The sequence below is a fragment of the Argopecten irradians genome, chromosome 4, assembly GCF_041381155.1.
Source record: "Argopecten irradians isolate NY chromosome 4, Ai_NY, whole genome shotgun sequence".
Lineage (NCBI taxonomy): Eukaryota > Metazoa > Mollusca > Bivalvia > Pectinida > Pectinidae > Argopecten > Argopecten irradians.
This window is the reverse complement of record NC_091137.1, coordinates 33400363-33419382: the sequence shown is the minus strand read 5'-3', so window position 1 is coordinate 33419382 and position 19020 is coordinate 33400363. Positions and strand designations below refer to the sequence as shown.

The 19020-nt window shown below is 35.1% G+C and overlaps 1 protein-coding gene across 1 annotated transcript in view; it reads right to left on the bottom strand.

Moving 5' to 3' along the window:
• Nucleotides 1–251: 251 nt before the first annotated feature.
• The window catches only part of LOC138321367 (inositol 1,4,5-trisphosphate-gated calcium channel ITPR2-like), a 61539-nt gene continuing 42770 nt past the window's right edge, over nt 252–19020 (bottom strand). The window contains exons 34-51 of the mRNA XM_069265012.1: nt 18386–18700; nt 15499–15600; nt 15292–15399; nt 14851–14919; nt 13640–13666; nt 13089–13200; nt 12567–12685; nt 11338–11507; nt 10575–10682; nt 10209–10364; nt 9711–9825; nt 9161–9284; nt 8779–8957; nt 8210–8359; nt 7709–7786; nt 4970–5089; nt 3512–3688; nt 252–3073 (exon numbers count right to left, since the gene is read on the bottom strand). Coding sequence (XP_069121113.1) covers nt 2996–3073; nt 3512–3688; nt 4970–5089; nt 7709–7786; nt 8210–8359; nt 8779–8957; nt 9161–9284; nt 9711–9825; nt 10209–10364; nt 10575–10682; nt 11338–11507; nt 12567–12685; nt 13089–13200; nt 13640–13666; nt 14851–14919; nt 15292–15399; nt 15499–15600; nt 18386–18700 — 2307 coding nt within the window. The 3' untranslated portion in view covers nt 252–2995. The remainder of the gene's footprint in view (nt 3074–3511; nt 3689–4969; nt 5090–7708; nt 7787–8209; nt 8360–8778; nt 8958–9160; nt 9285–9710; nt 9826–10208; nt 10365–10574; nt 10683–11337; nt 11508–12566; nt 12686–13088; nt 13201–13639; nt 13667–14850; nt 14920–15291; nt 15400–15498; nt 15601–18385; nt 18701–19020) is intronic.

The window sequence follows — 19020 nt, the reverse complement described above, 5'->3', positions numbered from 1 at the left end:
TTGGCACGATTTTTTAACCAACAGTATACATATATATGTATCATAGTATATATGTATACTTTTGGTTAAAGTGTTCGTGCCAGGTCCCTGTGTTTAGGAATACTGCATACACCTGGGGTGACAGACAGAGCCAGACATGCAGTCATCAGACGTTTGACAGAAGCTGCAGAGCGAGCAACGTGCTATATTGGCAACCGACGAGACATAACTATTGCACGCCATTTCATATGTGTAAAGGACAAACAAAACCATTTTCTAAAACATTTTATTGAAATCTTACATATCTAACAATTAGAAGAGCAATCAAAATATATCACAACAACTCACATGATATAATGCCTGGACGGAATCAATGCTGAGGACGATTTTAAGACAAATTCACGCCTTCATAACCAGTTGGAAAACCGATGATAAAACTATTACATTATTTTTGTTCTAAAAAGTTGCTTGAATCGAAGGTGACATTGGTGTCATAGAAAAATGTGTTTATTTTCTTATAGCAGACGAAACCAACATTACTAGATTTTTTCCCTTTTTACATACTAAACTTCCCACCATCTGAATATCATTTGTATCTGTAATATGCTTGCTACATTCTTTTAATCTGCACGAGATACGTTTCCAAACTCATTACCATATATGTAAAAAAAATTCCAAAATCTCAAAGTAAGATTACATACACGTTTTACCAGCACACATAATAATCATGGTCAAATCGTCCATTGTGTAGCTTGATCCGATACCTTTCCTGCTGAATATCCTGACCAGAATTGATGGAAACTTTTGATGAAATGTTTGTGTTTTCTGTCACATTTCAAGCCATGATAATTAACATCATATACATGTACATACTCCTATAAAGATTTATCTTTAGGTTGTCCAAATACAAACCTTGTCAAATGGAATGAAAATAAGATTTGTTTGAATGGGTGATCTCTGAGCCAAGGGCCCTATATGAAAAATTCTGATGTAACTAGACAAACGATGAAAATATTGTTCATATTGGCATGTTTACCGGTATGACTTAAACACAAAGAAATGTGCAATTCAAAGATACTTGTATTTCTATTCAAAGTATAATTGTATATCTTCAATATTTTGTTTAGAAGAGATTTGTAATTTAATATTATTTTGTTTAGAAGAGATTTGTAATTTAATATATGTATTTAGAAAAGGATTTGTAAAAGTTTTAAAAGTTTTACACATTTTGATTTATCTCCAAGGATTTTTTCAGTAATGCTGTTTCCTAGGTTTCAATACACATCATGCAAAATGTTTCAGCATGAAATTATCTTCCCATTAACATTTAGAGAAAATTGTTCACAACATTCTTAATATGTTCACAAATGCAATTCTGATACAACTCTTAAGTACAAATGGATATCACCAATGAAAAAATAATTAAACAGCTGAATGGTCTACATCATGTCTGGATTGGCATAACATCAATCAAATTTCTACCCTGAGTTAAACAATTTGATTTAAACACTTATAGTGTATTTTTAGATTGTTCACAAACTTAATGATATGAGATGTAGCCTTATACTATGTTCTATTTGATCGGATGATTATGTGAGCTATATTTCTTTTCTGGACATATAATGTTGACACATCTGATGTGGACATATGCATTGATAAAATACTAATGTATTATATGACAAACTTATGAAATGAAATTATGATACATGTATGTTGACACATCTGAAGTGTACATATGCATTGACAAAATACTAATGTATTATATGACAAATTTATGAAATGAAATTATGATACATGTATGTTGACACATCTGAAGTGGACATATGCATTGATAAAATACTAATGTATTATATGACAAATTTATGAAATGAAATTATGATACATGTATGTTGACACATCTGAAGTGTACATATGCATTGATAAAATACTAATGTATTATATGACAAATTTATGAAATGAAATTATAATTACATGAAGTGACAATATATGAAAGACAAGCTAAAACTTGATGATAGCATGTATTATACAAATCTTTAAAATTTTATTTATTACATATACAAATGTAGATTGTTTTAGCGACAGAAGTTTATTTCAAATATTTTCTATTATAGCTATTATAACTAACATGCATTCAAACACATATTTTGATTTTTTTTTTCAATTCGAATTCTAAGTTGCAGGAATAATTGATTCAACACTTGGAAAAATTAATACTATCTTAAAATATAAATATATATAAATCTACATCAATTTCTACAAAATTGCCATTTTATCAAAACAATTTACACAATGCTTATATACTATAAACCGACTTTTGTTTTGCATGCGATTTACTTTCTCGAAGTTCTCGATCACAGTAACATCGCTTATATTGATATATATATTTCGATCAATTTTCGAATTCACGAAAATTAATCTTCATTAACTTGTTTTGAAATTGAAATCGCTTAATTTAGAAGCAGCAAAAGAAAGTTGGTTTACAGTAATAAACTTTACTGTATATATATATATATCTGGGAAAAGTCAATATCACAGTAATGCTATATATAAATATCTGCTAACCAATAGAACATTTACAAGTTGAATAAAGCTATTTTCTTTCATTTCTTGAATGATTTCTGTTACAATACTATATTTCTCATATTTAAAAATTCCCTAACAAATCCTCTCCTGTTCAGATGAAACAAATAAACTACAGATACTAAAATTACCAAAATGTCCAGCAATAGAATTTTCCTCATAGCTTGAGGATTTCTGGCAAACTTCACACATCCAAAGTACCTATTAGGATAATTTCTAGGAATTACTTAAAGCTCTCATTATAATAAAATATTTAGACTTTCCAAATGTCTATACAACAATACATATAGGTACGAGTAATTTAAAATGCAATGTGAGTAAACTTCTTTAAAAAAACATATTCAGAATTATTGGTCCTTAATATTCTTTTATTCCTTTTCAAGCACTAAATAAGAAACCTCTTCCTTTACGTCAGTGTCTATCATTTTGTGGTATTTCATTCACGTGGAGTTTTTTGAGTATCCTCCCATTCCTTCTGTTTTTTCTTTTCTCTCTCCTGAAGCTTATGTGCATCCTGAAATCATTTTTGAATTATTGTCACAGAAAAACATTTAGGAAAAAGATACAAAAAATGAGATTTTTTTTGTAAATGTAATGTAAAATCGCACCTGCACACTATATGCATATGGGCACTACATGTATATGAGCAAAACATATGATAGAAAGAAATCCTTTAAATATGGTCAATGAAGAAATTTACATGTATATCAACTATGGTAAAGAAAATATTGACAGCTTGAACAATACTTCAGTATGAACTTAACCATAATTACTGACATAGTAATGTTTCAAGAAATGAACTGGTAAAGTTGAAAATTAAAGCTTGTCAATATCTTACAGAGGGTATGAGATTCTCGATATCATTAAGTATTACATTAATTTTTGACATTTTTGATAATACTTCTTCCTTTAAGTTGCATCATTTAATGGGATAACGTAACAATTTACTCACATCTTCCTTAATTTTGTTGGCCATAAACTGGACCATCATCATTTGGTTGCTGAGTTTTAAATCTAATGCCTTGATGGAGAGCTGAAGCTGTTCTATCATCTCATCTGTATCGTACTTATCACTTTGGAGACAAAGAGCTCTGTTCAAGGGGAAGAACTCAAAGCGATTCAGGTCCAGCTGTTAAAATGGAATTCAAATAAAAATCACAATGGTTGTATAAAGATTTTTATAAAGCATATGAAAATTAATATGAATCATACTATTTAGTGATATGAATGCAACAGCTCAGAAACACTAATAATGTCTTTACAATACACCAAGGGGCAGGTTACAGCATAATGGGACTAACATAAGGACAAAAAAAATGTGAAATAAGCCAATTGGACCCCCCAATTGAACCCCGCCCCCAGGCACCCGGGGGTCTGCCCAATAATTTGTACGATATTTTGAATTCCTCATACACTATAAGTATGCTACCATTTGCATTTATGGGTGCTTATTTCATATGCTTGGTTTCAAGAGAAGATGTCGGTTTATATGGAAATAGCCAAATTGAACCCTTTTGACCCCGCCCCTCAGGACCCAAGGTGGGTAAGCCACATCATTTGTACATTTTTTAATCTCCTACCCATATAACGATTAAGACCATTTGCCATTATGGAGTGGCTACTTCACATGCCTTAGTTTCATGAGACAGAAGCTCGCTTTATATGGAAAGTAGCCAGATAGACCCCATTTGAGACCCCGGACCCCTACATGCCCCCGGGGGTCAGCCCCATCATTTGTACAATGTTGATCCCACCCACACTATATGGATTGCTCACCATTTGCTTTATTGGTGACTTATCCCATTGCTTGGTTTCAGAGAAGAAGTCGTTTATATGTAAATAGCCAAATGGAACCCATTTGACCACGCCAAAAAAGAGTCTAGTTTAGGGTTACCGACCGAATCTAATTTTTTACCCCTGACCCTAATTTTCCCCCCCACTTTTCTACGAAAAAATATAAAAACAGTAAGGATTTTGATCTCAGACTCCGGTTCCGGCCATCATTTTAGAGTGAAAAACACTAAAAAAAACAAAAGAAAAAAAATCCTCCCGACCCTATTTTTTTGCCAATGTAACCCTAAACAATTTTTTTTTTGGCCTAAGAATATAAATAATACATACAACAGTAAGACATGTTTATAACAAACATGCTTACAATACATTAATGGTTATAACAGTAATTTTCGTTCCCTGCCAAAGTTCCTATAAGATGTTTGTAATATGATTATAACAAACTATACTTATAACGAAGTGATTCTGCAAGTCCCCAGAAGTTCATTACAACCGTTTCACAGTAAATGCCCAATGATGGGGGCATAATAATAAAGGATATTTGACCTTGCATTGTAGTTACTTTTGATCAGGTTAATTGTACTCATAGGTTTTAAACATGGGATAGAAGAAACATTACCATGTTGTACACATGAAGCTCCAGAGCAGAGTAGTCATTGGGTCGGGTCTCGTCCAGATGGATAAAGAAGAAGAGGTAGGCCCACTGGTTATGTTCTGATTTCACATGCTTCTCAAATCCCTGTATAGAATACAGTGACAAATCAACAAAATACATGGAACTTATAAAGTAGGGGCAATAACTCTTTCAAATGCTTTTCATGTGAAAGAAATGCTCTACAATAAAATTTTAGTGGACTACAACAACACTGTTTATACTACCCTGGAAGACATAGTTTGCAAGTTACGGTAAGTGTTTTGGGGGACTGCTATAAGTTTATGTTATGGTTCTTTGAAATAGAGGGACTCTTGCCCATTTTTATAGTGCCTATCTCACTGAAGCATGTAGCCAGAGTCACACAGAACAAGCACATCCAATCCGGTCACATTATACTGACAATGGGTTACACAGAGAACAAGCACCTCCCAGACAGTCACATTATACTGACAATGGGTTACACAGAGAACAAGAACCTCCCAGCCAGTCACATTATACTGACAATGGGTTACACACAGAACAAGCACCTCCCAGCCAGTCACATTATACTGACAATGGGTTACACACAGAACAAGCACCTCCCAGCCAGTCACATTATATGGGTTACACAGAGAACAAGCACCTCCCAGCCAGTCACATTATACTGACAATGGGTTACACAGAGAACAAGCACCTCCCAGCCAGTCACATTATACTGACAATGGGTTACACACAGAACAAGCACCTCCCAGCCAGTCACATTATACTGACAATGGGTTACACACAGAACAAGCACCTCCCAGCCAGTCACATTATACTGACAATGGGTTACACACAGAACAAGCACCTCCCAGCCAGTCACATTATACTGACAATGGGATACACACAGAACAAGCACCTCCCAGCCAGTCACATTATACTGACAATGGGTTACACACAGAACAAGCACCTCCCAGCCAGTCACATTATACTGACAATGGGTTACACAGAGAACAAGCACCTCCCAGCCAGTCACATTATACTGACAATGGGTTACACACAGAACAAGCACCTCCCAGCCAGTCACATTATACTGACAATGGGTTACACAGAGAACAAGCACCTCCCAGCCAGTCACATTATACTGACAATGGGTTACACACAGAACAAGCACCTCCCAGCCAGTCACATTATACTGACAATGGGTTACACAGAGAACAAGCACCTCCCAGCCAGTCACATTATACTGACAATGGGTTACACACAGAACAAGCACCTCCCAGCCAGTCACATTATACTGACAATGGGTTACACACAGAACAAGCACCTCCCAGCCAGTCACATTATACTGACAATGGGTTACACACAGAACAAGCACCTCCCAGCCAGTCACATTATACTGACAATGGGTTACACACAGAACAAGCACCTCCCAGCCATTCACATTATACTGACAATGGGTTACAAAGAGAACAAGCACCTCCCAGCCAGTCACATTATACTGACAATGGGTTACACACAGAACAAGCACCTCCCAGCCAGTCACATTATACTGACAATGGGATACACACAGAACAAGCACCTCCCAGCCAGTCACATTATACTGACAATGGGTTACACACAGAACAAGCACCTCCCAGCCAGTCACATTATACTGACAATGGGTTACACAGAGAACAAGCACCTCCCAGCCAGTCACATTATACTGACAATGGGTTACACACAGAACAAGCACCTCCCAGCCAGTCACATTATACTGACAATGGGTTACACAGAGAACAAGCACCTCCCAGCCATTCACATTATACTGACAATGGGTTACAAAGAGAACAAGCACCTCCCAGCCAGTCACATTATACTGACAATGGGTTACACACAGAACAAGCACCTCCCAGCCAGTCACATTATACTGACAATGGGTTACACACAGAACAAGCACCTCCCAGCCAGTCACATTATACTGACAATGGGTTACACAGAGAACAAGCACCTCCCAGCCAGTCACATTATACTGACAATGGGTTACACACAGAACAAGCACCTCCCAGCCAGTCACATTATACTGACAATGGGTTACACACAGAACAAGCACCTCCCAGCCAGTCACATTATACTGACAATGGGTTACACACAGAACAAGCACCTCCCAGCCATTCACATTATACTGACAATGGGTTACAAAGAGAACAAGCACCTCCCAGCCAGTCACATTATACTGACAATGGGTTACACAGAGAACAAGCACCTCCCAGCCATTCACATTATACTGACAATGGGTTACAAAGAGAACAAGCACCTCCCAGCCAGTCACATTATACTGACAATGGGTTACACAGAGAACAAGCACCTCCCAGCCATTCACATTATACTGACAATGGGTTACACACAGAACAAGCACCTCCCAGCCATTCACATTATACTGACAATGGGTTACACACAGAACAAGCACCTCCCAGCCAGTCACATTATACTGACAATGGGTTACACACAGAACAAGCACCTCCCAGCCAGTCACATTATACTGACAATGGGTTACACACAGAACAAGCACCTCCCAGCCAGTCACATTATACTGACAATGGGTTACAAAGAGAACAAGCACCTCCCAGCCAGTCACATTATACTGACAATAGGTTGAGCCTTCTTCTTTTGATCTTGTCTAACCTATCCGGCAAAGTAAAGACTTCATTAATTACTTGAGCTTTTACATGGAACACACATGTAATGATTGTCTCTAAAATGTACCTTTCCCTGTCGCTCAAAGTCGTAACTCTCTCTGCTACAGATAAAACAGTTGTTCTGCATATCTTTGTCAATCTCCCACTGAAACATGAAGAATGTAAGTTTGCTTTAAATATTCTAAACAAATATTCTCAAAGTATAATATAATGTGAAAAAAGGATATTTTAAATAGCGTCCTGATGCTAAAACTGCTGAAAGAAAAGCAGGAAAACAGCATGTTTTAATAACAGTGTAAAGCATCTTCACAGTAAAACAAGAAACCAAAAACTTATATTCCCTTATCATTTCCCCTTGTTTGAAACTTAGACAAGAATCTAAATCAACAGGTTCAAACTATTGACAATTTTGATGTTCAGACTCTAGTCTATTTCTCTATGATTTTTTCAATTATTAGATATATGCTATACTGAAGTCTCTGAGACGATAGAACACATTTCATATTACTACAAACATAATGTTTGAGTCTCTTAGATTTAACAGAATAATCCTAATATTATACATTACCTTGGAATCTCTGAGTTGAGAGAAGGTATCGACGATGACACCAAAGATGATGTTCAGGCCGATGGTGGTGATGAGTATGAAGAAGGTTACATCAATAGCTGATAACATTATCACATCATTTATATCACTGTCCATGGCACCCTCAAACGTCTACAAGGAAATACAAAAATTCATTTCACTAGATAGCTTGTCAAGGTTCCCATAACATTGACCTGAGTTCAGTACTCATTACTAAGCTTAAACATAAGCTAAGGTTAAACGAACATAGAATACCAAAATGATGCAGGAGCAAAACAATTACCAATGTTTGAAATATTAACAAAGAACAGTAAGTAACTCTATATATTAAAAATTAACTTTTCTTTTTTTAACTAACCTGTGTCATAAGAGTACTTGTCTATAATTTGACAAGACTGTTATCTGATTTAATATTTTGTTCAGGTCTAGAGAGAGTAGTTTAAAACATAAGTAACAGTACAAATTTGAGAGTATAGTATTTGTTTGGAAAAATGCTGTGAAAACTAATGGGCTATCAATCCGGACACTACAGTATATCATTCTTTACTTACGGTGTAAGGTACATCCACAAAGCCATGATGGGTGATGGTCACAAAGCACTGGGCTACTGTCCGACAGTGACGACCTTCATCCTCCTTGAAAAATCTCTCTCGCAGGAAAGCAAATCCAACCAAAGAGTAGATAAACATGATTGCCAAACCAAGCAAGGCAACCAACAATAGTGACATTCCTGTTTGATAGCAGAAAAACAATAAAATGTTATTACATTTGGAAGGCAACCAACAAAAGAATATCACATTTGTGAAGATTTAAATCCCAGCAGATGCATAATGTAATGTATATATTGTTTGGGCCTCTATAGCATGTTGTTCAGTGACGTAGCCATCAGTTACTGTAAAATGTCCCCGAATGTTAAATTCCTACTAGACTTACCGTTGGTTGTAACGGCCTGAATCACTCTTTTCAGCAGCTGGTTAAGCTCCGCGATGTGTAGGAGATGGAAGGAGAAGAAGTAGCCATAATAAATTGTTCCCAAAATAGAACAGGCCACAAATACCTGAAAGAGACAAAAATATTTCTGTATATCTACGAAGGCAGGCGGAAGTGTCTTTTGAAATAATTGATACTTTCACCCAAAAAGAACAAGAAAAATATTCAGAAATCAAATGTTTGTCAAACATCCTACATTTAAACCTGCCTTAGTTACCACTACTGTGTATAACTACCACCTGTCTAATATCCCAAATGACCAATCTTAATGTAATTTTACCTCTTTATACACACCACTTGAATGTAAAGATATTTTTTCTTCTTTGTCCTTGTAGTCTTTAAATACAGGTTTGATGAGTTTTTTTCATATTACTAACCTCTCCAAGTCAAACTTAAGAACAGAAGGAATTTATTTTAAAATTTTCTGATCTGATGAACATTTTAATTGAAGAACTTTAAATGTTCATATGTACATGTGTCATTGAAAACATACCACATAATACAGAGCTTTTATGCTGTAGATGTTCAACTCAAGGTTGTTGGTGTCATAAGGATTTTTTCTCTCATTCCAGGTCTTAAATTCCTCTTCTTTTTCATTGCTCTTCCCTCTGTCAAATAGAAGGCCCAGTATGAAAATACAACTTTGGGAAATAAATTATCCTCACTTATGTAAAATACATTTTTCAAATTATTCACCTAACAATATTTTCAAGCCCTCAGTCCCCTCCAAACATTCTTTTTAAAATGTCAATACCCATCAAAATCATTGTTTTTGCTGTTTTAAAATTTCATTCAATTTTTCTTTTAATTTGTTTATTTTTGTGTTTACTTTTCAACTCAACATCAATGACCTTACATTGTTATATTAATATAAGTACCTTGCATTAGAGACAATTTTGTGATTTACCTACAAAGTGGCAAGTGTTATTAACAAATACCTTGCCACATCTAGAATTAGGTTATAACCACTACAGTTGGTAACTTGACTTACATAAGCCTTAAGAAGAACTGCCATGGCGGAAAGCTAGGGTTGTTGGAGAGGAGGAAGGTGACATAGATACACACACTCAGGAAGTTGTGTATCCCACCTACTATATACAGGAAGTAGAAGTACATGTTCTCATCAATGCTGAAGATCGGCACTCGGCTGAAAAACAGACAACACTATTTGTTAAATACTACAGGCCATGGTCCCAGATCTCTCGACTGAAAAACACACAACACATGTAATACTATAGGCCAAGGTCCCAGATTTTCCAACTCATAGACAAAGACTTTCCAGAAGCAAAATAAGCTACAAATAAAGTGACTGAAAGTTTTGGGTTTTTTTTTCTCTAGAAGTACATGTGTAACAAACCTGTTGGTATCGGAATCTCCATTTTCATCCTTGGGATCACGCCAAGTGATCATGATGACTGTGCAGATCAAAATGCTCAGAAGTAATGCTGCATAGTTCATAGGCAACCTACAAGTTATAAACATAGTTTCAGCGAGTCATGATAGATTTTATACATTATCAGCATATTGTAATTGTCTAATTGTTAACACAATTAGTTCAACTATTAATATCATTTTTGATGTACAGATCAGAGAAAAATTGATAAGGATCATGTACTATAAATGCTCATATATCTTTGATGATTTTATATGTGAGATTCCCTAGTCGATGCAGGATCTGATAAAAGTTAAATAATTTTTATAAGCAAATAAAAGACCCACTACCTTTCCGAAGCGATTTCTATTTTTTTAAATGGGAATGTAAAACAAAATTGATAATTTTGTAGAGTCGCAAAAGTTTTTAGCTTAATGTTAATACTACATTTATCATCACCTTTTGAACAATCTAATTTCAATTAATTAAATGTTAATTTTCATTACACGGGTTGTATGTTTCCCTCCCTCGTCCTTATTTCCTCACGTTTGTTGACTGTAAAACAGCGAAATGAGTCTTCACAGTTAGCATATATTACGACAGGAATCTTGTTTTTGTTTCGGAAAGGTATTGGACCTTTGGCACTTTTAGATACTTAACTTCATCAACACAATAAAAAGGATAGGTTCCATACAGTGGAAAACTGAAGATTGCCTAATCTTCGAAAGTCAGAAAAGATAAAATTTACCACATCTTAATGAGGATTCTCCCGACAGGGTTGGCCAGGACTTTCCGTTGGTATTTGATGTCCTGCATGATATCACTGGACCAGTCCATGAAGCCTCGTATCTTGTTACTGGGAGTGGAACGGTCCACCTCATACTTAAACTTTTCCTTGATGTCTTCTCGCAGCACACTCTATCAGAAAGATAGCAAATATGTTATCTATAAATCTAGGCTGTCATATTCCTGGCATTTAACTTTTAATTTTGCTCAATGTCATGCTCAAACATCTTTGATCAATGTACATCCTCTGAATGCTGGAAAGGTCAGTCCCCTGATGCAAATTTATTAAACCAGAGGAGCTAGTGACCCAGGGAAGTATTATTACTGTCGTGTCGGTCTAACCGCTGACGATGAAAGTGATGTACTCACCGCGCAACTTGGGCAATACCTATTGCATACTGGGTTACAATATAATACTAGACGCGAGTTGATTGGTTTGTGGGCGTGGCTTATTGTATCGTGTGATATGTGTGACCCATGTGTGATAGATCCATCCTGAACTCATCGGGTGTTACCGTATTCATAGAACTGCATGGTGTACTACCTGTAGTTTTAACAACAGACGTTTCTTCAAAGAAGTGCAATTGTTGTGGAATGAAGTTCATAGCTGTGGCAATAAATGAGATAACGCAACAACGTAATGGCTGCTTTGAGGCCTGCCTCGCGGTAAGTTTACCTCTATTTGTATCTTTATCAATCAACTTTTAATTATCAATGCCGTCTAAAGTACTTTTGATTCACTACAGATTTATCGGCTGTTTATGGATTTCTTGCAGAATTTACCGATTTTCCCCCCAAACATTCAAGGTCAAACATCATACGCTCTTAGATCTAACGTTGTTATATTATTGTTAGGACTTCTAGTAATTTTGCTTGGGTTCCGATGAACAGGTGACTGGGTCAAATGTTCCCCGTGCAGTCACGTTCTTTACAATCAGCCATTTGCCTATCAAACTCTAGAACATTGTCAGATAAACTCTGCCCACTCGTTCTATTGCCTGACGTCGGGTAGGCTATCTTAACTCCACCCCTCCAGACAATTGACAGAACTATTCGACCAGTTGATAATACTGTCGCTCAACATACCGAGGTATTACATCATTTATTTTGTCAACGGTTAGACCGACACGACAGTAAAATCTGCCAGTAGAATACAAAATCGTCATACATCCAACCCTCTATCCCACTTACCTTGTCCCTGACCCTGAAGTATATTGTCTGAAGGTCCTCTCCTTTCAGTACCTCTATTGACATGGTTCCTTGATCAAAATAGTCCCAGGCTTCCTTGTCTATTTTCGTTTTCACAAAAACTACAAAATAACAAAAACTACAAAATAAATTATATTTTTATATTCTTATTATTTCAGATTTAAGATTTCCTAGCTTGTTCACATTTTTAATTCAAAGAGGTTGAAAAAGAATCTGAATTTGCTGTATTTCTCCTAATTGGACCCAATCCCTTCATCCAGGTGAGCTTAAATTTTTTTTCCCAAATTTCTCACTACCTCGTAATTTGATGAATGCCATTGCTTTTAAAAAGTCATAATTTATCGCTATAAACTAAAATTCCATGCATTTGGAAACTAGGATTTTCAATTGATTATACAAAAATAATCTATCATTCAGATCAGATTAATATGGCAAATGCAATATTTTTTATTGCTCTTTTTCTTTAATAGATTTTATTCCATAGGAAACACCACAATAACACACCTTCCTTGGTCATGCCTTTCTCTATAGCCAGCTTCCGCAGCAAAATTTGGAAATAGGCATAACCAACATCTTGTACCAAGTCACAGAGGTCATCATAGTCATCGTCTTTTCTCTGGAGTAAAATAAATCACACATTATAACCTACTGTATAATTCTAACTATAACTAAAGTTTTACACACTATATATTACAATGTGAGTCCGACTCATTAACGTACCACGTGATACCTGATAAGGTTTGTGCTGGACTATTGTTTCAATTGGTGATGGAATGAAGTTCAAAGAGGATATCCCACACTAATGACATTTCAGCGGGAAAATTACAAAGAGTTATGTTCTATTAACGTTGGAGATACTAGTCCTGCACAAATATTGGGTATCATGTGGTAGGTACATGAATAAGTCCAATTTCAAAATCACACAAACAATTCAATGTATTTTATGGTAAAATTAAGTCGGAAACAAAACCTAAAATATCTTAAAACATTAATGTCTATATGAATGCCAACTGGACAGAGGTAAATTCCATGAAGCATACTATGAATTGGCTTACCTCTTTTCTGGAAGCCTTAGTTAAATTCTGTAAAAAGAGAAACAAGAAAAACATCATTTTAATACTATCAAAAGCAAGTATTGTACCTATCTGAAGAAGCTCATGAATTCTGTGAACTATCTGCACTAAAATTGCAAAGCTTTTCAACAACCCATATTAAGGCCAAACAAAATTAATTCTTAGTTTCTCAGGCCCCGCCGCATCGACATTTACCCCCCGCACCAACGTTTTTATGCACCATAACTTAAAAATTAAAATTGAGACCGCCGCATCGAACGCACCCCAAATTTCCATTCGAACTCGCCCGAAATTTCCATTCGAAAACGCATCCAGAAATTGGCTCCAATTTTAGTATGCACCTTTCATTTCCGGTAAAAAATGGCTGCCGATGTCAGCATTTGCTCAAAACGAAATGTTTCCTCCAAGGATTATGTATTTTCAACTGGTTTTCTTTGGATATAGAGACGATTGAGATATTTAAAAGCTGTTCTTAAAGACTGAGTAAGAATTTACATTTTCTACACATGTTTTCATTGATTTTCATGTCCTTCAAGTGCCGCATTTGTTTTCAGAGAAATAAAAAATAAAAAATATTCCCGCCGCCCGCACTGACTTTTTAAAAAAGTGGCCTGAGAAACTAACAATTAATTTTTTTTGGCCTAAGTAGATAAAAATATGTGTTTTTTTAATAAGTCTACCATTAATTCATGTAAATTCAGAGGAATCCATGGCCAGAAAGTTGTATTCTCATGACAGTTATTTCAATAATAATGTTATTTTCATAAAATTATCTGTTACCAATTTTATCCTTCTTTATCTTTGCATTTCAACTCTGTGTCTATGCATCAATTAACCTTGATTTATTTGAATAAATTTTTTTTTTGAAATTTTTTGAAATTCTAAATATTATTTCATTATTGAAGAGTATTTTTTGCTGATATATAACATTATGTATATGACTGTATAAATTCATTAAGTTACAAAAAGACAATTCTATGCATGCTATTTACAATGGGAATAATTCACGTACCACATTATACCTGATAAAGCTTGTGTGGAACTATTGTTTCTTATGATGATGAAATGACATTAAAAGATTAAAGTCATTTCAGCAGGAAGATTACATAGTTCTGTTCCATCACCACTGGAGATACCAGTCCCAGACAAACATTATCGGGTATCATGTGGTACATATTTGAGTGAGATCTTACCATCATGTGGGTGTAGGCATCACTGAGTGTTTTCATCAGTATGTGTTCGTCCACTGATTCCATCACCTCCTGTAGAACAAACAGAAATAGTTTGCAGGAATGATATTTTTAAAATTTCATGGATCATCACCATGACCAAAATTTTGATCTGTGAAATATTTGGAATAAGTTGAAGTATATGTATACTTTTAAAGCCAAATTTTGAAACTTTGATTTGCTGAAATTTCAATTAACTAATTTCAGATTCAAATTATGAAATAAACAATTTTATTTTTTATTCAAATAATTATCCTTTTTCTTTTTTGAGTTTAGTTGACTACATCAAGGAGAGAGGGGGGCATTGATTGGGACACAGACTTTATGACTGTATGACTATATGCTACCGAATTTTAATCTGTAGTGTAATTCATATTTTACATTCTGTATGACTTTCAAACTAACCCTTGCAAGAGTGGCCAGTGGATTTTCTGTCTGGATGAAGTCCTGGGGAGCATTTTCTTCACTCATGGCTCGGATCACTGTAGCAATGGACATCTTCAGTCCGTACACCTGAAATGAAAATCATCATCATAAGTTATCATTTACACGAAGTCGGCTGTTTTATGTCTTATCTGACTAATATGAAAGTATTTTCAAAACTGTTCCTACCTCCATGTGACTGCAGCCTTTGAAGACACCCATTCTTAAGATGTGATTCATGTAGTCACAGATCTTGTTGTCAAACACACAAGCCTGATTGGCAAAGTTACCCTGTGAATAGGCAATGAAATACATAGGTAACTGAATTTATAGGGATTCAATCATTTTGATTTGATTCAAGGTCAAAGAGTACATCACATTTTAAGCAATGAAATAGGAACTTAAATGCAACATGTTTAAGAAACTTGGAGTGTAGTTTGGATCACCAAACTTAAATTCTAAAAAGAATTCACATACAAGATTTATGTTGTGAATCAATATGTACAAAGAAAGGTAAATGGCATTAAAAAGAAAAAAAGTGTCCCTAAACGACTAATTTAGACATTTCATGACCATTATTTATCAGCACCCTATATTCAGTATGGAGTCAGGCCAAAAGGCAATGGATCTTTACATTTTACAACTTCATATAAACCAACAGTATAGGCTCTGATTCAGATATTTATAGGGTAACAATAAACACCAACTTATTTTTGGTGCAATTATATTTCATATGCAATTAGATTTCATGAGAATAAATTATCAGCCACAAAAATCTTTCAACTACAAGAACAATATAGCTTTCAAACTGTAAGTGCAAAATTAAAGTGTACACGGAATGGTTTGGTATATAAGGCTTGACAAATGCGTCTTTGGATAAAATTTAGAATGGAGAAAGTACGAGTTTCATAGCGATTACGGTATTAGAGATAATGCGACTTTTCTCTAAAACACACCTGAAGCCCCAAGCCATTGACCCCGATTCGGGACCCCTGACCTGTGACGTCACCAGGACAACGGGACCTATTCTACTCGCATAAGATAGAGAGGCGATTTTTGGTGTCTGTCATGTATGTTTGTAAATATCGATTTTGAAGACACAAATACCTGTGTTCATGTCCGATACCTATTTAATATTATCCTTAATCACAGATATGAGTTTGAAAAACGCTTGAAAACAGGGATTTATGCCATGCATACATGTATATTGATGTACCTGTCTTAGATAAATGAACATCTCTACGCAATTACTGCATAATTTTACACAATAGAATCTTCATAATAATCCACGTACGTTGTATATCTGCGGTGGTTGGAACCACATATATGTGAGTATTATATCAAGGATTCTTGATTATGTTATCCAAAGCCCGACTGGGGTCTTTGAATGTCTACTGGTCAAACCCGCTTAACAGATTTCTGACTTTTTTTTTTTTATAAAACCTGCCCATACGATTAAGTTATGATTCCAAACAGAATTTTTTGCATATATGTAAATGCATCTACATCTGAAATCGATCTATTTGTTTTTTGACGAAATATATTCAGCTTACATATAATACATTACACTCGACGACTTGTTGATATTTCGCTCAAGTTCATTCATTAGTGTCTTTAATTGAAAAATAAATCATGCACGGGTCAGACGAAAACAATGAGACTGAAGATGTCTATGTGACAAGTCTAACCCAAGAAGCAGATATCAAATACAGAACAAAAACAGAACTGTCATTCCGAATAGCCAATGTCGTGCTGCGTTAATCTCTATACCTGTATACTGCAGTAACTAAACCGCGTGGTCAACCGAGACTAATGAGGGGGCTAACCAGATTACGTAAGAAAGGTGTTTAGTGACCTGTCACGCTTTGTTGATTAGCTCGCGTCAGGTGTCAAAAGTAAGATCACAGGTAAGTTAGCGATGGACCATCATGTAATTGTTGTATAATGTAATATTTGTTTACACTTAAAAATCCCTGGTTTACAGTAAAATATACCGTTCTAACATAACATATAAATGTAACAAGTGTATCAATTATATATATAATTACTAGATGTACAGTATATATTCCAGAAAGACTCATTATACATTTGTCTTGTTTATATGTTCTGGTTACACGTAAATGTATTTTTATAACAAAAACTACAAAATTATTTACAAATGGCATGTCGAGAAAGAAAAATGCAAATATAATGCTCAATGTCGGAATTTTGATATTTCTGATAGTAGATTTCGGATATCCATTTTTCACTCCCCTCCTAATTTATGTCTATGATATCTACGTGTATTGAACTATGAAAACATTTTCTTTTCGTTATGTTGGTTCTTGAAATCAGAAACATACATACATATTTCTATTGAAGTCCATAGGCCTAGAGAGAATTTTAATTTATACAGAAACATATTCAAATGAATAATTATATAACCATCATTTTTCTAATTCGTCTCTTTTTAGATCACATTATGAAAATGGGATATTCCCGAGGTTTGATAATTTAGAAAGTTGTTAAAACAGAGATAAGATCTCTAGTTAAATGTACCAGAAACATAAATAACGTATATATGTTTCCGCTTAACTACATATGTATTTAGCCTGATTTCAGTTGTAATATTTCCTATTATATATATAATTAAATCGTCAACATAACTGTATACTGTATATATATTTGTAAAATTCTCGTAACCCCATTTCAGGAATACATATATGTCCCCCTTTTTGCTATAACCCCACTACCAAACACCTCACTGCCGTTGTCCTCGTGACGGCACTTCCGGTTATTCCTCAAATCAGCGTGAGCGGCCGATTCCCCGATTAGCAGTCGATATACAGGTAAAAATCGAGCACTTAGGAGGGCTGTATCTCGGTACTGAAGCGGCCGATTTTTGTGTGGTTTTCAACATTCTTGTCAGGAGATCAAACAGAATAACATATCGAAATATTATTTTCCGTTCCTTGTACACTTTAAATTGCATAAAAAAGTTATTGTTGTTTGGTCTGAAAACATGAAATTAAGTCATGAAAATAATATGGTTTACAGTAACAAATTTAAAGAACAACAAAGATCTTAAAGGAATTACCGAACAAAACTCCACAAGTGTGTCAAAGAGCTGACATATGAGAGGCATGGACTTGCTGTTAACACTGCCGTATAAGATATCCAGGAACCTTGTTGTTTCTGCCACTAAGTTGGCAGACTTGATGTTGTCCGGTTGTTCTCTCAGGTAATCCTGTAAAGGACGATACTGGTTATCACACATAAGTCCTAATATCCTCAACACCAGTTCAATGTAACCGTCGTCCTCAAACTCCAGATCTCCTGTCTGGCCGAAATCCTCACCAAGCAGTTCTTTGATTTCATCTTCTCCCAGCTCTTCTTCCTCATCTTCTTCCTGCTGTAAAATCAATGGTTTAAATTCAGTAAATGAAATGTAAAGCTGACCATGTCTAAAAAGTCATTAAAGGCTCTGCGCAAAAATTCCAATGGCGTTGAATGCTCAATGTAATTCGCTGGGTTCCAATGAAACATGAAATCATAATAATGTTAGAGCCGAAAACAATGTATTGTTGGTAAAAAAAGAATCCAACAGGATTTCAGTAAGACTCTTCAATTTTGTTCATTGTTTTTGTAAATATCAAAACAAAAATTGATCTAAATTAAATAACAACTCTGAAGAAAAATCTATCATCAGTTATGGAAACAAAGTTATGATGA